Source organism: Somniosus microcephalus, chromosome 23 (assembly GCF_052327205.1).
Source record: "Somniosus microcephalus isolate GS21.2 chromosome 23, FLI_Smic_1.0, whole genome shotgun sequence".
NCBI lineage: Eukaryota > Metazoa > Chordata > Chondrichthyes > Squaliformes > Somniosidae > Somniosus > Somniosus microcephalus.
The window spans coordinates 7,178,604-7,199,895 of NC_141009.1; the positions used below are offsets into that span (position 1 = coordinate 7,178,604).

Consider the following 21,292-nt stretch of genomic DNA (forward strand, 5'->3'; position numbering starts at 1 on the left):
GGTTGCTCACAGCTGTGACCTGAAGATTAATCTTCAAATACTGGGGCAGGACACTGGGGAGAACGTCTCTGCTCTTCTTCGAAATAATGGCCGTGGGATCTTTTATGTCCACCTGAGAGAGCAGTTTAACGTCTCATCTGAAAGGCGGCGCCTCTGACAGTGCAGTGCTCACTCAGTACTGCCCCTCTGACAGTGCAGCGCTCCCTCAGTAGTGCCCCCCGACAGTGCGGCACTCCCTCAGTACTGTCCCTCTGACAGTGCAGTACTCCCTCAGTACTGCCCCTCCGACAGTGCAGTGCTCCGTCAGTACTGCCCCTCTGACAGTGCAGTGCTCCCTCAGTACTGCCCCTCCGACAGTGCAGCGCTCCCTCAGTACTGCCCCTCCGACAGTGCGGCGCTCCCTCAGTACTGCCCCTCCGACAGTGCAGTGCTCCCTCAGTACTGCCCCTCCGACAGTGCAGCGCTCCCTCAGTACTGCCCCTCCGACAGTGCAGCGATCCCTCAGTACTGCCCCTCCGACAGTGTGGCGCTCCCTCAGTACTGCCCCTCCGACAGTGCAGTGCTCCCTCAGTACTGCCCCTCCGGCAGTGCGGCGCTCCCTCAGTACTGCCCCTCCGACAGTGCGGCACTCCCTCAGTACTGCCCCTCCGACAGTGCGGCGATCCCTCAGTACTGCCACTCCGACAGTGCGGCGCTCCCTCAGTTCTGCCCCTCCGACAGTGCGGCACTCCCTCAGTACTGCCCCTCCGACAGTGCGGCGCTCCCTCAGTACTGCCCCTCCAATAGTGCAGCGCTCCCTCAGTACTGCCCCTCTGACAGTGCAGCGCTCCCTCAGTACTGCCCCTCCGACAGTGCGGCACTCCCTCAGTACTGCCCCTCCGACAGTGCGGCGCTCCCTCAGTACTGCCCCTCCGACAGTGCAGCGCTCCCTCAGTACTGCCCCTCTGACAGTGCAGCACTCCCTCAGTACCGCCCCTCCGACAGTGCAGCACTCCCTCAGTACTGCCCCTCCGACAGTGCGGCACTCCCTCAGTACTGCCCCTCCGACAGTGCGGTGCTCCCTCAGTACCACCCCTCCGACAGTGCAGCACTCCCTCAGTACTGCACTGGGAGTGTCAGCCTTGATTTTTATGCTGAAGTCTCTGGAGTGGGACTTGAACCCACAACCTTCTGACTCAGAGGCGAGGGTGCGACCCACTGAATCACAGTTGTCTTCAACGGGAGAGAATATCGGGCGAGTTGTAAAACGGGCCACTGATCCTCTTGAAACCCTTGATTGAAACGTTGCCCTTCGAGCCAACAGTCAACCCTCCTGTGTTGCAGCTGCTGGTGTCTCCCAATGACGTGGTCATTGTAACCTCATTCTGCTCTGAAAGAGCCACTTGTTACTACTGTGAAAACGAGACCTTTCGTAAATACAGAAGGAGCCGTGGTGGAAAATCTTTCATCGAATCTTCCAGCACAGAAGGAGGCCATTCGGCCCATCGTGCCTGTGCCGGCTCTTTGGTCGAGCTCTCCAATTAGTCCCGCTCCCCCCTGCTCTTTCCCCACAGCCCTGCAAATTTCTCCCCTTCAAGTATTTCTCCAATTCCCCTTTTGAAAGTTACTATTGAATCTGCTTCCACCGCCCTTTCAGGCAGCGCATTCCAGATCACAACAACTCGCTGCGTAAAAACATTCTCCTCATCTCCCCTCTGGTTCTTTTGCCAATTATCTTAAATCTGTGTCCTCTGGTCACCGACCCTCCTGCCAGTTTCTCCTTATTTACTCATTGTGATTTTGAACGTCTCTATCAAATCACCTCTTAACCTTCTCTGCTCTAAGGAGAACACCCCCAGCTTCTGCTGGTCTCTGAGAAAAGCGATTAAAGGGATATCTCTGACTGTGATGTCGCAGCTGCCAAGGAACCTCTAAAGTGGGTAGCAATGTGTGTTAGTGTCAGGACTTTACTGCCTGACCTGACAGGCTTTAGGGTGAACTGAGCTTCCGAGGCCTCGTTCCCATGAACGGTCTGGATTCCGCCGCCTTACCTCGATTAACCGGCCTTGCTCGGACTGGAGCGAACTCAGTTCCTGGCTCAAGCCGCCCTGGCCCAGTTTCAATGCCTCGCAATCCTGCCTGAGCTGGGCCGTGCGGGCCGAGAGCCTGGACACCTGGCCCGCCATCGTGACCAGGAGCGCCCGGTCCTGCCCCTCGGACGCCTTCACCTCCTCCCCTCGGCTGGAGACGGCGGCGAGCAGCGACGACTGGAGGCCTTCCAGCCGGGACAGGTCGCTCTTGTAATCCGGGCAGTTGGGGTCGACGAAGATGCTGATCCTGGAGGTGTCGGCCTGGTCGATGGTGACCAGGGCCTGGGCCGTGTCCTGGTTGGCGCTGATGAGAGGCGGGGTCTCCGCAGCATGGTGGTAGTGGTTGAGGAAGAGGAGAGCTCCCGTTACCGCCACGGCCAGTAATACCGCCAGGAAGAGCAGGACCATACACAGCACGTAGCCACAGCTCAGCTTCTGCAACCAGGAGAGGATTCGATAAATTAGGCTTCTCATATTTAAACAACAACAACTTGCATTTCTATAGCACCTTTAATGTAGTGAAACATCCCAAGGCGCTTCACAGGAGCGATCATCAGACAAAATTTGACACCGAGCCACATAAGGAGACATTAGAACAGGTGACCAAAAGCTTGGTCAAAGAGGTCGGTTTTAAGGAGCGTCTTCAAGGAGGTGAGAGAGGCGGAGAGGTTTAGGGAGGGAATTCCAGAGCTTAGGGCCCAGGCAGCTGAAGGCACGGCCGCCAATGGTGGAGCAATGGAAATCGGGAGATGCACAAGAGGCCAGAATTGGAGGAATGCAGAGATCTCGGGGTGGCGGGGGGGGGTGGCGGCGGAGGGTTGTGAGGCTGGAGGAGATTACAGAGATAGCGAGGCTGTGGAGGGATTTGAAAACAAGAATGAGAATTATAAAATCGAGGCGTTGCTGAACCGGGAGCCAATGTAGGTCAGCGAGCACAGGGGTGATGGGTGAACGGGACTTGTTGTGAGTTAGGACACGGGCAGCCGAGTTTTGGATGACCTCAGATTTATAGAGGGTAGAAGATGGGAGGCCGGCCCGGAGTGCGTTGGAAAAGCGTGGCAGTGGGACTTTTATAGAAGACAGGATCATCATTGAGCCTGTGGAACATGGGAACAGGAGGAGGCCATTCAGCCCCTCGAGCCTGTTCCACCATTCAATTAGATCATGGCTGATCTGTATCTCAACTCCAGTTACCCACCTTGATTCCATAACCTTTAATACCCTTACCCAATTGTCCCCCCAGCCTCAACAGCTTTTTGGGGAAGAGAGTTTGATTTCCACCACCCTTTGTGTGAAGAAGTGCTTCCTGACATCACCCTTGTGTGACCTGGCTCTAATTTTAAGGTTATGGCCCCTTGTTCTGGACTCCCCCCACCAGAGGAAATAGTTTCTCTATCTACCCCATCAACTCCTTTAATCTTTAATCTGTTTTAGTGATGTTGGTTGAAGGATAAATATTGGGCCAGGACACTGGGGAGAACTCCCCTGCTCTTCTTCGAAATAATGGCCGTGGGATCTTTTTCGTCCACCTGAGAGAGCAGACGGGGCCTCGGTTTAACGTCTCATCCGAAAGATGGCACCTCCGACAGTGCTGCACTCCCTCAGCACTGCACTGGGAGTGTCAGCCTGGATTTTTGTGGTCAAGTCTCTGGAGTGGGGACTTGAACCCACAACCTTCTGACTCAGAGGCGAGAGAGAGAGAGAGAGAGAGAGTGCTACCCACTGAGCCAGGAAACAACGTCTGAGGAAGAATGTAGAGGTAGGATGAGGAGAGGGCAGGGCAGGCTATGAAGACAAACATGAGGATTTGGAAGTCGACACTGTGGGAGATAAGCTGCTGGTGGAGCTCGCTGTGGACAAGGGTGTGGGACTTTGTGCGGAGTTAGGATAAAATCTGCATGGGTTCGAGTCCGTGTAAGGTGGGGGTGGGGAGGAAGGCCAAGGAATTAAGCCTCGAAGCCTTGAGTGTCAACCAGTGGCTCAGTGTGTAGCACTCTTGAATCCAAAGGTTGTGGGTTCAAGTCCCACTCCAGAGACCTGAACACAAAATCCATGCCGACACTCCCAGTGGAGTGCTGCACTGTCAGAGGTACCGTCTTTCAGATGAAACATAGAAACATAGAAGATAGGAGCAGGAGTAGGCCATTCGGCCCTTCGAGCCTGCTCCGCCATTCAATGAGATCATGGCTGATCATCCAAATTCAGTACCCTGTCCCTGCCTTCTCCCCATATCCCTTGATCCCTTTAGCCTTAAGAAATATATCCAACTCTTTCTTGAATATACTTAATGAACTGGTCTCCACCGCCCTCTGTGGCAGAGAATTCCACAGGTTCACCACTCTCTGGGTGAAGAAATTCCTCCTCATTTCAGTCCTAAATGGCTTACCCCTTATCCTTAGACTATGACCCCTGGTTCTGGACTCCCCGGCCATCAGAAACATCCTTCCTGCATCTAGTCTGTCCAGGCCTGACAAAATTTTATAGGTTTCGATGAGATCCCCTCTCAATCTTCTAAACTCCAGTGAGTATAAGCCCAATCGACACAATCTCTCCTCGTACGTCATTCCTGCCATCCCAGGTATCAGCCTGGTGAATCTTCGCTGCACTCCTTCCATGGCAGGAACGTCCTTCCTCAGGTAAGGCGACCAAAACTGCACACAATACTCAAGATGTGGTCTCACCAAGGCCCTGTACAACTGCAGCAAGACATCCTTGTTCTTGTACTCGAACCCTCTTGCTATGAAGGCCAACATACCATTTGCCTTCTTAACCGCCTGCTGCACCTGCATGCTTACCTTCAGCGACTGGTGCACAAGAACACCCAGGTCTCTTTGCACCTCCCCTTCTCCCAATCTATTACCGTTCAAATAATAATCTGCCTTCCTGTTTTTGCCACCAAAGTGGATAGCCTCACATTTATCCACATTATAGTGCATCTGCCATGTTTCTGCCCAATCACCCAACCTGTCCAAATCGTACTGGAGTTTCACGACATCCTCCTCACAGCTTACCCTCCCACCCAGCTTTGTGTCGTCTGCAAATTTGGAGATATTACATCCACGTAAAAGATCCTATGGCACTATTTTGAAGAAGAGCAGGGGAGTTCTCCCCGGTGTCCTGAGGCTAGTCTTTATCCCTCGACTAACATAACTAAACCAGATGACCTGGTCATTATCACACTGCTGTTTGTGGGATCTTGCTGTGCCCAAATTGGCTGCTACGTTTCCTACACTACAACAGTGACTACACTTCAAAAAGTACTTCATTGGCTGTGAAGCGCTTTGGGACGTCCGGTGGTTGTGAAAGACGCTGGAGAACTGCAAGTCTTTCTTTTTTGAAGTGATGGAGGTGAGGAGGAGAAGCCCAAAGTCAACAATTATCTGAGCCTGTTCTTAGAAACCAAAGTCCCCAGTGGATTGAATGAGCTAATCTGATTCTACCATAAGCATTCCTTGTTGACTGAAGGCGCTTGAAAGTGCTTAATGCAAATTAAAATTTACTCAGCACCTAATGACTCAGAATGCAAATATATTATAAATGAAGCAGTGAGAGGGCTTATGTGGGGGATTTTGTTCTGTTTTTGATCTTGGTTTGCAGCTGAATTTAATGAGACATGGACCCTTGGTGGAGTTTACAGAATCATTTCTAAAGATCCCGGTCAGTGCCTTGGTGCAAACATCAGCTCTTCAGATAAACGTTTCCTCACAACTGCTGCACATCACACGTAGCTACAAGGAAGAAAGACTTGCATTTCTATTGCGCCTTTCACGACCACCGGACGTCCCAAAGCGCTTTACAGCCAATGAAGGACGTTTTTGAAGTGTAGTCACTGTTGTAATGTAGGAAACGCGGCAGCCAATTTGCGCACAGCAAGCTCCCACAAACAGCCATGAGTCAATGACCAGAGATTATCTTTTTTTTTTAGTGATGTTGGTTGAGGGAATCAACATTGGCCCCAGGACACCTTCTCACCCAGAGCCAGGAGTGCTACCACTTCAGCCGAGGCTGACGCACGGGGAGCACAGCATGCCTTTAAGGGGAAGCTAGATAAGCGCAGGAGGGAGAAAGGAACAGAAGGATATGTCGATGGGGGTGAGATGAAGAGGGGGCGGGAGGAGGCTGGTGTGGAGCGTCAACATCGACACGGACCAGTTGGGCCGAATGGCCTGTTTCTGTGCTGTACGTTCTCTGTAATGGAAGACCACCTTTTATGTGTGGGGGGCGGTGGGGGAGCCCTGACAGGAAAGAGCAACGTGTTAAACAAAATGGCCGCTCCCCACACTGTTAGATCCGAATCACTTCGAGCTTAGGGATCGCCAGCGCTGATTGGACGTATCCCAGGAGGTTTCATCACATGACCGCCCCACCCAATCAAACAGCCTTTTTTTTCCTCATTTCCAATATTTCTATATAACTAATAAACAGAAGTACTCAAAGAATATAATAACATAAGAAATAGGAGCAGGAGTCGGCCATTCGGCCCTTCGAACCTGTTCCGCCATTCATTAAGATCATAGCTGATCTTCGACCTCATCTCCACTTTCCTGCACTATCCCCATATCCCTTGGTTCCCTTAATATTCAAAAATCTATCGATCTCAGTCTTGAATATACTCAACGACAGCCTCCACAGCCCTCTGAGGTAGAGAATTCCAAAGATTCACCAGCCTCTGAGTGAAGAAATTCCTCCTCATCTCAGTCCTAAATGGCCAACCCCTTATTCTGAGACTGTGACCCCTGGTTCTAGACTCTCCAGCCAGGGGAAACACCCTCCCTGCATCTACCCTGTCAAGCCCTTAAGAATCTTATACGTTTCAATGAGATCACCTCTCATTCTCCTAAACTCCAGAGAGTACAGGCCCAATCTGTAAAGTCTGTGGGTTGTACAGTTAATAACGACACAGACTTCAGGAGTAACAAACAAACAGGTCTTTACTATTCAGAGGTCAGGGCGAATCTGCCCCAGTTATCCTGCCACAACACTTATATACTGGTGTGGTCACTGTCGGTATTACAGTATACAGAAGCCAAACAAATAGTGCCACACCTAAAGTAGTTCTCTTAAAGGTGAACGGTTACATTCAATAGTTCCCTTAAAGGTAGACGGGTACATACACTACAATCCTCCCTTTTTAGCTTATTACTTACAGAGTCCCCGTTAAACATACATATCTTCAACTTCATATAAAACAATTTACAGATATAATCTCGGTGGGAACAGTTCATAGATTCAGTCTCTGATCTTGACTCGTTCCGAACAGCATCTCTTTGGTGTAGCCGGTTCACATGGCTAGCGTGACTCCTCCATAGCCTTTTTCTTGACGTAACAGCTTGAACTTTCGTCCTGTTGAACCAGCAGTGTGGACTTTTACAACCAACTGGCTGTCTTGATAATTTCCGGTTTTTCAACTAATTTAGCTCCTTTCGTAGTGTCCCGCCTGAGATGGTAGAAGTGATAATATTTTAGACGGTTATTATCTTCTGCTTCTTCTTTTTCTTTTCTGCCTTTTTGAAACTCTCGGAGCTCCTTTCTCGGCTGCCAGCTGTAGCGCCACCAACTCTCTATGTTCCTTAGACCTTAAGTGCTTCATCCGGATTTCAGCACTTTGGGAGTTTTCATCACAAACTGAGCAGACCAGATCCTCGTAATATTCAGTGTCACTCAACAGGTCATGGTAATACTCGGGTTCGTCCTGAGTTAGGCCAGCGAGAGGGCCTTCTACTTCCTCCTTACCCATCTGGGCGTTAGCTGACTGTGGTTCCTTCCCTAGACATCTTTCTTGAAAAGACTTCTTCATGCATTCAATTTCGTCCCGCTCTTCCTGGGTTGTCTGCCATTCCTTCACTACTGACCTCATTTGTGAGTTCAATACCTTCCCTTCCATCGGGGATTGCGGTATCAGGCTATTTAATCCTTCTACTGAAGCAGCTGTTTCAACATTCTTCTGTTCACATTGACGTGATTCAACGAACTCTTCATAGAGTAAACTGTAACACAAAATCTGTGTTGCCACCTCAGTTATTTCCGTAACTTTTGGGAGCTCCGAATTCCTTCCCTTTGAAGATTGAAGCTCGTGTTCCCATTGTGGAGTCTTGTCTCTCAGCATGTGAAGGAGTTGGCTGACCGTTAACTCTTCCACGGGGACTCTGTGGATCAGAGTCTTCTCCATTTCATCCACCTTTCCCTCCAATGCTTTCACCTTCCTTTCCTCTTGTACTTTGGTTTCAAGCGCTCGAAGAAGTTGCGCCTTGATGCTCCCTAGCTCATGTTCAGGGCCCATTCTTACAGTCTCTGTGTTTCTTACAGTTTCCTTCCCTTCCACTGAAAGGATTCCCAGTTGACTCTGCTCTTCAAGTCGTTGAACCTCGGTCATTGCCGCCTCATATTTGTCTTGGGTTTCCTTCAATATTTTTATGAGTTCTTGGACATCTTGTCTTTCATGTTCTGCCATGTCTTTCACCTCTACATTCTCATCTATGGATGGAACTTCTACCGATGAGTCTGTCTTGGCCTTGAGCTCATCAAGAATTTCCTGCAGCCTTTGGACTTCTTGCTCATGTTCAACCTTTAGTTGTTCATATGCTTCTACTGAAACTAGCTTTTCGGAGGTTGCCGAGTTAATCCCCTCCAGAATTGTAGCCTGGGCCTGTTCATACTGTTCTTTCAACTTCTCACACTCTGCTTGTAAGGAGTCGTAGAGAAGAACTGGAATAAAATCCTGGCTTCCTGAAGATTCCTCTTCATTTGCTTCTTTCGCAATTTCCTGTTGGAGTTCAGCCAAGGCTGCTATGCTATCTGCCTCTCGAAGTCTCACTGCCATCAAATCTTCTTTATTCTTGCAGTCTATCTCAGCCATTTTCCGTTTACTTTCATTTAACTGAGTGAGTAGACCCTTATTCTGGGCTGAGAGATATTGCACCTTCTCATGTAGACCATAGCACTCCTTCTCTGTTCGACCTGGCTGGTTACTGCTGATTTGGTTCTGTGTTTCAAGTTCCAACATCCTTTGCTTAGCTTCTTTCAGTTTCGCCCCTATAAGCTCCTCTTGCAACATGGCCACATTATTCACATCAGGTAAAGAAGCGTTTCTCTTTTCCATGTCCAAGATTTTTTTCTGCATCTCTTTAAGTGCACACTGCGATTCAGCTTCTCTTAACCTTGCCTGCACTAGCTCCGTCTCCAATTGCAGAACAAAATCCTCAGTGTAGCGTGGTTTGCCTTTATGCTGTATCTCTAGATCATGCAAATATTCTAACTCCTGAACATCATAAGGGAGATGTGATCGGTAATTGGTCACGATGGCTCTATGGTCGCTCTCTGCTTGAGCCAGCAGGTTCTGTTGTCTTTCCAGACTCTCCCATTCGGTGTCATAGAACTTTTTCATTGTTTTCATCTCTTGTACGAGACGGTAACTTAATTGTTCTAATTGTTGTCGTACTTTGAAATAACGTTGAGTTCGAGCCCGGTGTTCCTCCGTAATGCATATGTCTGTAACTTGAACAGACTCAGAATTCTCTGTCTTTATGCACGCCATCGTTTTTCCAACCTTAGTCAGTGAGTTCATGTTAACCTTGTTTTTCATACGTGGGCTGGACTTATCGTCTTCCGGCTCAGAGTCTGAGCTGCTTGTCTGCACCGAGTCCTCACTCGTCATTGCTTGTAGGTAGTGCCATTCCATGTCTATTTTCTTAATCCACTCCCGTCCTAGAAGTGGTGGTCCTCCCTCAGGTAGTACGTACAAGTTCATTCTTGGGTGTACTTTACCCCTATCTCTCACCTTGACTCTTATTTTTCCCATGGGGTATACTTTATGCCCCGTGTATGTCTGCAATACGAACTTGGTATCTCTTAAGGGTATGTGTGGGAATAGCCGGTGGTAATCCCTTCGATTTATGACTGATACGGCTGATCCAGTGTCCAACTCCATTTTCACTTGGACTCCAGCTATTTTTAGCATGACCCAGATAGTTTGTAGGTCAGCTTCCTTACTCACATGGTGGATACTCAGACTACCCAGCTCCTGGCCGTTTGGATCTGAGTCTGGATTCTGTTCGTCTGAACTCTTCTCAGCCCCCTTGTATACCTTGTTGTACTTTTCTTGTGATGGCTTCCTTTGGTTGTTGGTCTTCTTCCCTGACCGGCATACCTTAGCGATGTGACCCAGTTTGCCACATTTCCTACATTCTTGGTTCTTAAACCAGCATTGATTCTGGTCGTGTGTTGTCTTCCCACAACGATAGCATTTTGTTGTACTCGAGGTAATTTGGTCCACCCCGAGTGCCGCCGCCTTTAGTTGCATTTCCGCCGTTCCTTTCGCTGCGGCTTCGTGTGATGCGGCTATAAGGACAGCCCTGTCAAGTGTAAGGTCGTTCTCTTCGAGTAGGCGCTTTTGCGTCCCTTCCTTGGACAATCCGCCTACGAACTTGTCTCGCAGTGCCTCTGTCAGATTCCCTCCGAACTGGCAGTATTTCGCTAGCCTACGCAGTTCGACCAAGTATTCTGCGTTGCTTTCGTCTTTCCGTTGCGTTCTTGCATAGAATTTGAATCGTTCAGCCAACATCAACGGTGTGGGGTTCAAGTGGTCCTTCAGAACAGCCACAATCTCTTCGAAAGACTGATCCGCCGGTTTAGCTGGTGCTAGTAAATCCTTCAAGAGCCCGTATGTCTTTGCGCCCATCGAGTTTAACAATGTTATCGCCTTGTCGTCTTCCTCTATTTTGTTGGCTTCACAATAGATCTTGATGCGTTCCACGTACGTGGCCCAGTCTTCTATCTCAGAATGAAAATCGTTACTATTCCCTCGCTTAGGCATCTTCCTTTCCTTGGAGCAGCACAGTATTTCTTTAAGTATTATTTATTATCTGTTTATTTCTAAAATGGCGGTTTTCCCGCGAAAATGGCGGTTTCCCGCTCTTCCCTTCTCTCTCTCTCTCTCTCTCTGCCCACTTCAATGGCAGTTAAGATGGCGGTTTTTCCCGCGAAAATGGCGGTTTCCCGCTCTTCCTTTCTCTCCCCGCCCACTTCAATGGCGGTTTCCCGCCTCTGTCGTCTTCTCCGCCTAATGGCGGCTTTCCGCGTTTCTTCCTGGTGGAAGGGGTACGCTTTCCCCACAGCGGACAGGTTCAGCCGCTGGGCTGGCTCTCGCACAGCTCCCCTTACTCGGCTCTGTCTTTTCCTCCCGCCCGCACGGCTCTACCGGCGCTGGGTACACCCCGTTAACGGAGGACAGTTCAGCCGCTGGACTGGCTCTCGCGCAGTCTCTCTCCCCTTGTTCGGCTGTGTCTCTCTCCCACTCCCGCACGTTCGGTTCTACCGGCTCTGGGTACCCCGTTGGTGGAGAACAGTTCAGCCGCTGGGCTGGCTCTCGCGCAGCCTCTTTTGCTCGGCTCTGCCTCTCCCACACGCTCGGTTTCAGCGCTCCGCGGCTTCGTCGCCGCCCGGATCTTTCCCGCCGATCGCGGTCCGGCTGTCACCCGACGCCGTTGGACCCGACTTCTGACCGGCTCCGCTCCCCCTCGACCGAGGTCGAGTGCTCTGCCCTTATCCTCCGGATACTTCTACACCTTCCCCTACTCACAGTCTCTTCGGCCGCCTTGTTCCCTGCTGATCGGCTCACTCCGCACCGTGGTAGAAGGGTAGTCAGTGCCTGTTGCAGACGGAAGCTTTTGTTGCTAAAGTCTTCCACCTTTCTCCTGCTGCAGCCTCGTGTTTTCTCCCAGCAGCACGACGAGGGCGGTTGCCTCTCTTCGACGCTCTTCTTGCTTTGGTAGTCTTGCCGCAGGGTACGATCGGACTCGTCGCCACTGTAAAGTCTGTGGGTTGTACAGTTAATAACGACACAGACTTCAGGAGTAACAAACAAACAGGTCTTTACTATTCAGAGGTCAGGGCGAATCTGCCCCAGTTATCCTGCCACAACACTTATATACTGGTGTGGTCACTGTCGGTATTACAGTTTACAGAAGCCAAACAAATAGTGCCACACCTAAAGTAGTTCTCTTAAAGGTGAACGGTTACATTCAATAGTTCCCTTAAAGGTAGACGGGTACATACACTACACAATCTACACAATCTCCGATCATAGGACAACCTTCTTGTCATAAATCTCATCATCGAGAAACTACCTATGAAATAACACTGGACGGCCAGCTGGTGGCGCCGTCCAAGGAGTATAAATACTCGGGCGTTGGCCCCAGCTTGCCAGGGACAGTTTGCAAAGACAAGGAGCCAGTGGATACAACTAGACTTCCATGTTCTGAAATAAGTTGATTAAAGCCTTGCTTTATGCTTAAACCAAGTGCGTAGTGAGTTTTATTACGTCACTTCTCATCCCAGGAATATGAATTATTTTTAATGGCCCCATGATTTATCTCCCGGGAGTTGCTCTCAGCAGTGACTGGGAGATTAATCTTCGGTTCCTGGAGACTCCAGGCCAATCCTGGAGGGTTGGCAACCCCTAGTCGAGTTGCAGCATCTGCCTGACGCTGATTATCCGGCTTAAAATAAAACAAAAATTCTATCGGGTGGTGCAGCAGCCATCTTTGTTTCTGCTTTGCTCCTGTGCGGAGTGTATTGCAATTAATATTTGGGTGTTGCGGCTGTCGCAAGATTAATTCCGGGCTGGTGTGATCCTGAAGTTCTGCTTCTGTGCTTGGGCTGGTTGGCTGGAGGAATGTCACATCCGTTTTTTTTTCTCTGACGTTGTTGTTAAGATCTCTGCTGAATTGCAAAGGTGGAAAACGTTATCGATTGATTTCGCAAGCAGGGAGAAGGCAGGATTTGAAAATTGCAAGCGAGGCGAATATTTCCGGCTGTTGGATTAGATTAATCGTTGCTACCTCGGGAGAGACGTGGGACGATCACGTGCGTCCTGCTCCAGTATCGGCCGGACTGGACTGAAAACCACAGGGGGAGCAACAGAGAAAGGGGGAATCATCATGAGGAATAAAAGGGTTAAATTATGAGGCCGGTTGCATAGACTAGGCTTGCATTCCCTTGAGTATAGAAGATTAATGGGTGATCAAATTACGGTGTTTAAGATGATTAATGGATTTGATTGGGTAGATCGAGAGAAACTATTTCCTCTGGTGTCCAGAACAAGGGGGCGTCACCTTAAAATTAGAGCCAGGCCATTCCGGGGTGATGTCAGGAAACACTTCTTCACACAAAGGGTAGTGGAAATCTGGAACTCTCTCCCCCAAAAAGCTGTTAAGACTGGGGGTCAATCTGATCATTTCAAAACTGAGATTGATAGACTTTTGTATGAAGGGTTACGGAACCAAGGCGGGTAAGATGGAGTTAAGATACAGATCAGCCATGATCTAATTGAATGGCGGAACAGGCTCGAGGGGCTGAATGGCCTCCTCCTGTTCCTGTGTTCCTCTGAATAGCGTGAAATAGCACGGGATATTGATGAATGGTGTGCGGCAGTTAGAATAGAATGGGTTGGTGTGGATGAGTGTAAATTAGTATCCCATAGTGTGGAATACTAAGGAGCAACAGGGAATAATGTGAAATAGCTGGGAATGCTATGGAATAGTGTGGGATAATATAGAGTGAAATAGTGTAGTGTAGTGTGGAATCACATGGAATCATGGTTACATTGAAGAAGAGTGTGAAATAGTGTAGAATGGCATGGAAATTGTGGAATAGTGAGATAGTATGGAATAGTGTAGAAGAGTGTGAAATAGCGTGGAATTGTACAAATTGGTGTTGAATAGTGAGTATTAGTGTGAAATAGTGAATATTGGTGTGAAATTGTGTGAAATAGTGAGTATTAGTGTGAAATAGTGAGTTTTATTGTGAAATAGTGTGAAATAGTGAGTATTACTGTGAAATAGGGTAAAATAGTGAGTATTAGGGTGAAATAGTGAGTATTAGTGTGAAATAGTGTGAAATAGTGAGTATTGGTGTGAAATAGTGAGTATTATCGTGAAATAGTGTGAAATAGTGAGTATTAGTGTGACATAGTGTGAAATAGTGAGTATTAGTGTGAAATAGTGAGTATTAGTGTGAAATAGTGTGTAATAGTGAGTATTAGTGTGACATAGTGTGAAATAGTGAGTATTAGTGCGAAATAGTGTGTAATAGTGAGTATTAGTGTGAAATAGTGAACATTGGTGTGGAATAGTGAGTATTAGTGTGAAATAGTGTGAAATAGTGAGTATTAGTGTGAAATAGTGAGTATTATTGTGAAATAGTGAGTATTAGTGTGACATAGTGTGAAATAGTGAGTATTATTGTGGAATAGTAAGTATTAGTGTGAAATAGTGAGTATTGGAGTGTAATAGTGAGTATTAGTGTGAAATAGTGAACATTGGTGTGAAATAGTGAGTATTAGTGTGAAATAGTGTGAAATAGTATTAGTGTGAAATAGTGAATATTGACGTGAAATTGTGAATATTGGTGTAAAATTGTGTAAAATTGTGAGTATTAATGTGATATAGTGTAAAATAGTGAACATTGGTGTGAAATAGTGAGTATTAGTGTGAAATAGTATTAGTATGAAATAGTGAATTTTGGCGTGAAATAGAATATTGGTGTAAAATTGTGAGTATTAGTGTGAAATAGTGTGAAGTAGTGAGTACTAGTGTGAAATAGTGTGAAACAGTGAGTATTAGAGTGTAATAGTGAGTATTAGTGTGAAATAGTGAACATTGGTGTGAAATAATGAGTATTAGTGTGAAATACTATTAGTGTGAAATAGTGAATATTGGTGTGAAATGGTGTAAAATAGTGAGTATTAGTGTGAAATAGTGAGTATTAGTGTGAAATAGTGTGAAATAGTGAGTATTATTGTGAAATTGTGTAAAATTGTGAGTATTAATGTGAAATAGTGTGAAATAGTGAGTATTAGTTGTGAAATAGTGAGTATTAGTATGAAATAGTGAATATTGGTGTGAAATAGTGAGTATTAGTGTGAAGTAGTGAGTATTAGCGTGAACTAGTGTGAAATAGTGAGTATTAGTGTGAAATGGTGAATATTGGTGTGAAATAGTGAGCATTAGTGTGAAATAGTAAGTATTAGAGTGTAATAGTGAATATTGGTGTGAAATAGTGAGTATGAGTGTGATATAGTGAGTATTAGTGTGAAATAGTGAATATTGGTGTGAAATAGTGAGTATTAGTGTGAGATAGTGTTATAAAGACAATCTCTACCTTAAACAATCAGGCAGATAAAAGTAAACAGTAAAAATCAGTGGTGCCACAATATATAATAAATTCTGGAAATATATACTTTAAAATATATAATAAAAATATAGATACTTGAAAAGGAGAAATTTGCAGGGTTGTGGGGAAAGAGAAGGGGGAGTGGGACTAGTTGGAGAGCTCTTTCAAAGAGCCGGCACAGGCACAATGGGCCGAATGGCCTCCTCCTGTGCTGCACGATGCTACAATACACGAGATGTTGGTGAGTACCTGAAAGAGAAACAGCGGCTCGAGTCATTCTTCGTTAGTCTCCACCCCTAACGCTAACCTTCCTTTCCCTCTTTCAGATGCTGTGTATTTCTTGCAGTTTCTGGTTTTTATCTCTAGCCTGTGCGGGGCGTCTTTTCAATGTAATCTTCGCTCTGCCTCTGGCGTAACCGATACTTTTATTCACCTGCGAGTTTGGTCAGACCGTTAATAAAGAAGTCTCGCAGACCGCGACAAAGCACGTCGTCCATTCAGCCCACTCCCCGTTCCCAGGTTACATATTTAAATCTGCGGGATAAAGTGCCTGAGAAAAGCAGAGATACTATCAGCCTTGCACAAGCAGACAAATGCAATGCCGCCTGGACGGGAGATGTAGCAACAAGGGAAGCAGTACCCCTTCAATCTTCCCTGTGCAACAGGAATTCGATATTACCCAGTCACTGCTCTCACACTAATGCGATGTATTATAGAGCAGAGAAGCTCCCAGCAAAGGGCAATTTCTCAGTATGTACAAGCCACCATCACAGTTTCTTTCTCTCACACAATCTGCTCAATGCTAATTTTATCCCCTTTCAATAAATTCAGTTACAGCAATTGCTTCTGGTCTCAGACTATAGTTCAGCTGTTCCTTGTTGCGAAAACGTCGCTGTTTTCTCCATGTTTCCCCGCAAAACAATAACTGAATTATAAAACGCGACGAGTGGTTCAAAGGATTATTTTAATCTTTGCTGTGTAGAAGAATTAACGCTGGTGCTTTCTTACTTTCCTGTGACTTTCTCGTCAGTGGCAGTAAGAAGGTTGTGGGGTTTGAGCCCCCATTCCAGAAACTTGAGCACAAAATCCAGGCACACTCCCAGTGCAGTACTGAGGGAGTGCCGCACTGTCAGAGGGGCAGTACTGAGGGAGTGCCGCACTGTCAGAGGGGCAGTACTGAGGGAGTGCCGCACTGTCAGAGGGGCAGTACTGAGGGAGTGCCGCACTGTCGGAGGGGCAGTACTGAGGGAGTGCTGCACTGTCAGAGGGTTAGTACTGAGGGAGTGCCGCACTGTCGGAGGGGCAGTACTGAGGGAGTGCCGCACTGTCGGAGGGGCAGTACTGAGGGAGTGCTGCACTGTCAGAGGGGCAGTACTGAGGGAGTGCTGCACTGTCAGAGGGTTAGTACTGAGGGAACGCCGCACTGTCAGAGGGGCAGTACTGAGGGAGTGCTGCACTGTCGGAGGGGCAGTAGAGGGAGTGCCGCACTGTCGGAGGGGCAGTACTGAGGGAGTGCTGCACTGTCAGAGGGGCAGTACTGAGGGAGTGCTGCACTGTCAGAGGGGTAGTACTGAGGGAACGCCGCACTGTCGGAGGGGCAGTACTGAGGGAGTGTTGCACTGTCGGAGGGGCAGTGCTGAGGGAGCGCTGTACTGTCGGAGGGGCAGTACTGAGGGAGCGCCGCACTGTCGGAGGGGCAGTACTGAGGGAGTGCTGCACTGTCAAAGGGGCAGTACTGAGGGAGTGCTGCACTGTCGGAGGGGCAGTACTGAGGGAGTGCCGCTCTGTCGGAGGGGCAGTACTGAGGGAGCGCCGCATTGTCGGAGGGGCAGTACTGAGGGAGCGCTGCACTGTCGGAGGGGCAGTACTGAGGGAGCGCCGCTCTGTTGGAGGGGCAGTACTGAGGGAGCGCCGCACTGTCGGAGGGGCAGTACTGAGGGAGTGCCGCTCTGTCGGAGGGGCAGTACTGAGGGAGTGCCGCTCTGTCGGAGGGGCAGTACTGAGGGAGCGCCGCATTGTCGGAGGGGCAGTACTGAGGGAGCGCCGCACTGTCGGAGGGGCAGTACTGAGGGAGTGCCGCTCTGTCGGAGGGGCAGTACTGAGGGAGCGCCGCATTGTCGGAGGGGCAGTACTGAGGGAGCGCCGCACTGTCGGAGGGGCAGTGCTGAGGGAGTGCCGCTCTGTTGGAGGGGCAGTACTGAGAGAGGGCTGCTCTGTCGGAGGGGCAGTACTGAGGGAGCGCTGCTCTGTCAGAGGGGCAGTACTGACGGAGTGCTGCTCTGTCGGAGGGGCAGTACTGAGGGAGCGCTGCTCTGTCGGAGGGGCCGTCTTTCAGATGAAACATTTAACTGAGGCCCCGTCTGCCCTCTCAGGTGGATCTGAAAGATCCCAGGGCACTATTTCAAAGAAGAGCAGGGGAGTTCTCCCCAGTGTCCAGACCAATATTTATCCCTCAATCAACATAACAAAATTAAACAGGTTATCCGGTCATTATCACATTGCTGTTTGTGGGAGCTTGCTGTGCACAAAATGGTTGCCACGTTTCCCACATTACAACAGTGACTACACTTCAAAAATACTTCAGTGGCTGTAAAGCACTTTGGGGACATCCGGTGCTATATAAATGCAAGTCTGTCTTTCTTTTTTTGTAAAAGAAAAGAAATGCTCCTGTTACCTGGACTTTCTGCTTTGGGCTGTCTTGCTGACCCCCATCCATACTCTTCCACCTGTCGTTCACCATACCCGGAGTCAGCAGGGACTGCGCCTAATTCTCCAAGAGGCTCCCGTCCTTTATCATTCCAGGCTCACCACAGCTTTTCTGCTCGGAGGAAAGGGAGAGAGAGGTAGCGAGAGAGACAGAGAGAGAGAGAGCGAGATAGAATGATGGAGGGATAGGGAGAGAGAGGGGGACAGAGAGATAGACAGAAAAATAGAGATAGGGAGAGAGGGGGTAGAGAGATAGATAGAGAGGTGGTTAGAGAGAGAGTGATAGACAGACTGATAAAGAGGGATATAGAGAGATAGACAGAGCGAGATAAAGATAGAGAGAGGGATATATAGACAGAGAAATAGAGTTAGGGAGCGAGAGAGAGAGAAGGGGATAGAGAGGTAGATAGAGATAGAGAGATATAGTTAGAGAGATAGACAGACAGAGAGAGATAAAGAGAGGGATTTAGAGAGAGATAGATAGACAGAGAGGGAGATGGAGAGAGAGAGAGATAGAGAGAGAGAGAGATAGAGAGAGAATGGTTTTAACGTACTTAGAGTGAGCAGCCTTCTTGTTGTTCAGGGTAAATAAATGCATAGTTGAAGAGGGTTTTTCGTTGGTGAGGGCATGTTCTAGAGGTGAGAAAGCAACTTAAGATGTCCACTTTCCTGCTTTCCGAAGCAGTTAGATGTGTTGGAAGGTTTGGGAGTCCTGATCGCAGCCTCACAGCATTCTGCACAATCCTCGCTGTCCTCTCAGCGGCTCATTTGATCAGCAGGTATTAAAAAAGATTGGATGTGCGAGGGGAGGGGGCGGTGGGGGGGGGGGGGGAGCTGAGCTGAGACACAGTGCGATCAGCAAGGCTCCCTGTCGAGAGACACAGCCTCCTGGGGGGGGGGGGGGGGGGAGACCTCAGTCACATCAGCTCCTGTCACCAAACCCCTTCTTGCTTCATGCCTGCATGGGCTCTGGCCGCTGCTCCCGCGCTCGCCCGCCACTGAAACGCAACAGTCCGGCTAGAAACAGGTCATCGGATAATGTAAGAGAAGAGGAAAAGCTGAAGGAATACAAACCAGGCGAGCTCTCCGTTTGTGTCTTATGTGAGCCGACAGCAAGTCCCTCTGGTGCAGTCAGCTGTGCGGAGGAGCAGAGCTGTATTTGCTTGTTAGCGTATTGCTTGTTGGGAATATTTAACCAGGGTAAACTCCCCGAGCTTTCAAAAAACCTGCCACGGCAGAGACAGAACACGTCTGGTACACTGACACACCTCCCAGCAAAGATTCATGGTGCGGGCAGATTCAAGGAATCACGACGCTAGGTGAAATAGATAAATCAAGCTGTTCGATATCACACACCAGGCTGGAATTATTTCATGCACCACATGCCTTCGTTTTATTTAAATTATTCATTCTCGGGATGTGGGCGCCGCTGGCATTTATTGCCCACACCTCGTTGCCCGGAGAAGGTGGTGGTGGTGCTGGTGGGTGGGCAGCGCTTTTGTACCAGGTTTGATGCCAACAGAGTGTCTCGCTGGGCCATTTCAGAGGGGCAGTTAAGGGTCAGCCACGCTGGTGTGGGACTGGAGTCAGCTCTAGCCCCAGACCCGGGTTAGGACGGCACATTTCCTTCCTTAGAGAAAGACTTAAAAAAAGAGACTTGCATTTTTCCAGCGCCTTTCACGACCACCGGACGTCCCAAAGCGCTTTACAGCCAATGAAGTACTTTTTGAAGTGTAGTCACTGTTGTAATGTAGGGAAACGCGGCAGCCAATTTGTGCACAGCAAGCTCCCACAAACAGCAATGTGATAATGACCAGATCATCTGTTTAATGCTGTTGGTTGAAGGATAAATATTGGCCCCAGGACACCTCCCCTGCTCGTCTTCAAAATAGTGGCCGTGGGATCTTTTACGTCCACCTGAGAGGACAGACGGGGCCTCGGTTTAACTTCTCATCTGAAAGACGGCACCTCCGACAGTGCAGCACTCCCTCAGTACTACACTGGGAGTGTCAGCCTGGATTATGGGGCTCAAGTCCCTGGAGTGGGACTTGAACCCACAGCCGCCTGACTCAGAGGCGAGAGCGCGACCCACTGAGTCACGGCTGACACTTTACTTATATGCGTTTATGTAAACGGTCTAATGCATTCTTTAAAATCGTGGACAGATTTGAAAACAAGGATGAGAATTTTAAAATCGAGGCGTTGCTGAACCAGGAGCCAGTGTAGGTCAGCGAGCACAGGGGTGATGGGTGAACGGGACTCGGTGTGAGTTAGGCCACGGGGCAGTGAGCACAGGGGGTGATGGGTGAACGGGACTCGGTGTGAGTTAGGTCACGGGGCAGTGAGCACAGGGGGTGATGGGTGAACGGGACTGGGTGTGAGTTAGGACACGGGGCAGTAAGCACAGGGGTGATGGGTGAACGGGACTGGGTGTGAGTTAGGACACGGGGCAGCGAGCACAGGGGTGATGGGTGAACGGGACTGGGTGTGAGTTAGGCCACGGGGCAGTGAGCACAGGGGTGATGGGTGAACGGGACTCGGTGTGAGTTAGGCCACGGGGCAGTGAGCACAGGGGTGATGGGTGAACGGGACTCGGTGTGAGTTAGGACACGGGGCAGTGAGCACAGGGGTGATGGGTGAACGGGACTCGGTGTGAGTTAGGACACGGGGCAGTGAGCACAGGGGGTGATGGGTGAACGGGACTCGGTGTGAGTTAGGACACGGGGCAGTGAGCACAGGGGGTGATGGGTGAACGGGACTGGGTGTGAGTTAGGACACGGGGCAGTGAGCACAGGGGGTGATGGGTGAATGGGACTCGGTGTGAGTTAGGACACGGGGCAGTGAGCACAGGGGGTGATGGGTGAACGGGACTCGGTGTGAGTTAGGCCACGGGGCAGCGAGCACAGGGGTGATGGGTGAACGGGACTCGGTGTGAGTTAGGACACGGGGCAGTGAGCACAGAGGGTGATGGGTGAACGGGACTCGGTGTGAGTTAGGACACGGGGCAGTGAGCACAGGGGGTGATGGGTGAACGGGACTCGGTGTGAGTTAGGACACGGGGCAGTGAGCACAGGGGGTGATGGGTGAACGGGACTCGGTGTGAGTTAGGCCACGGGGCAGTGAGCACAGGGGGTGATGGGTGAACGGGACTCGGTGTGAGTTAGGACACGGGGCAGCAGAGTTTGGGATGAGCTGAAGTTTACGGAGGGTGGAGAGTGGGAGGCCGGCCAGGTTTCAGGGGCAGATATGTGGTTTTCTGGTGAAATTCGGGTGGACAGAGGTGAAAACAATTTTTCTATCCAGTTAAGCAGCGCCTCGATTTCAAAATTCCTCCATGGCCTCGCCCC

General features: G+C 49.4%; 1 protein-coding gene across 1 annotated transcript in view; it reads right to left on the reverse strand.

Annotated features, from left to right (window-relative positions):
- The window catches only part of LOC147101612 (fibrinogen C domain-containing protein 1-like), a 41,539-nt gene extending 23,560 nt beyond the window's left edge, over window positions 1-17,979 (reverse strand). Inside the window, exons 1-2 of the mRNA XM_085965132.1 lie at window positions 17,914-17,979; window positions 2,031-2,504 (exon numbers count right to left, since the gene is read on the reverse strand). Of these exons, the coding sequence (XP_085821258.1) occupies window positions 2,031-2,504; window positions 17,914-17,979 (540 nt within the window). The remainder of the gene's footprint in view (window positions 1-2,030; window positions 2,505-17,913) is intronic.
- Window positions 17,980-21,292: the final 3,313 nt, after the last annotated feature.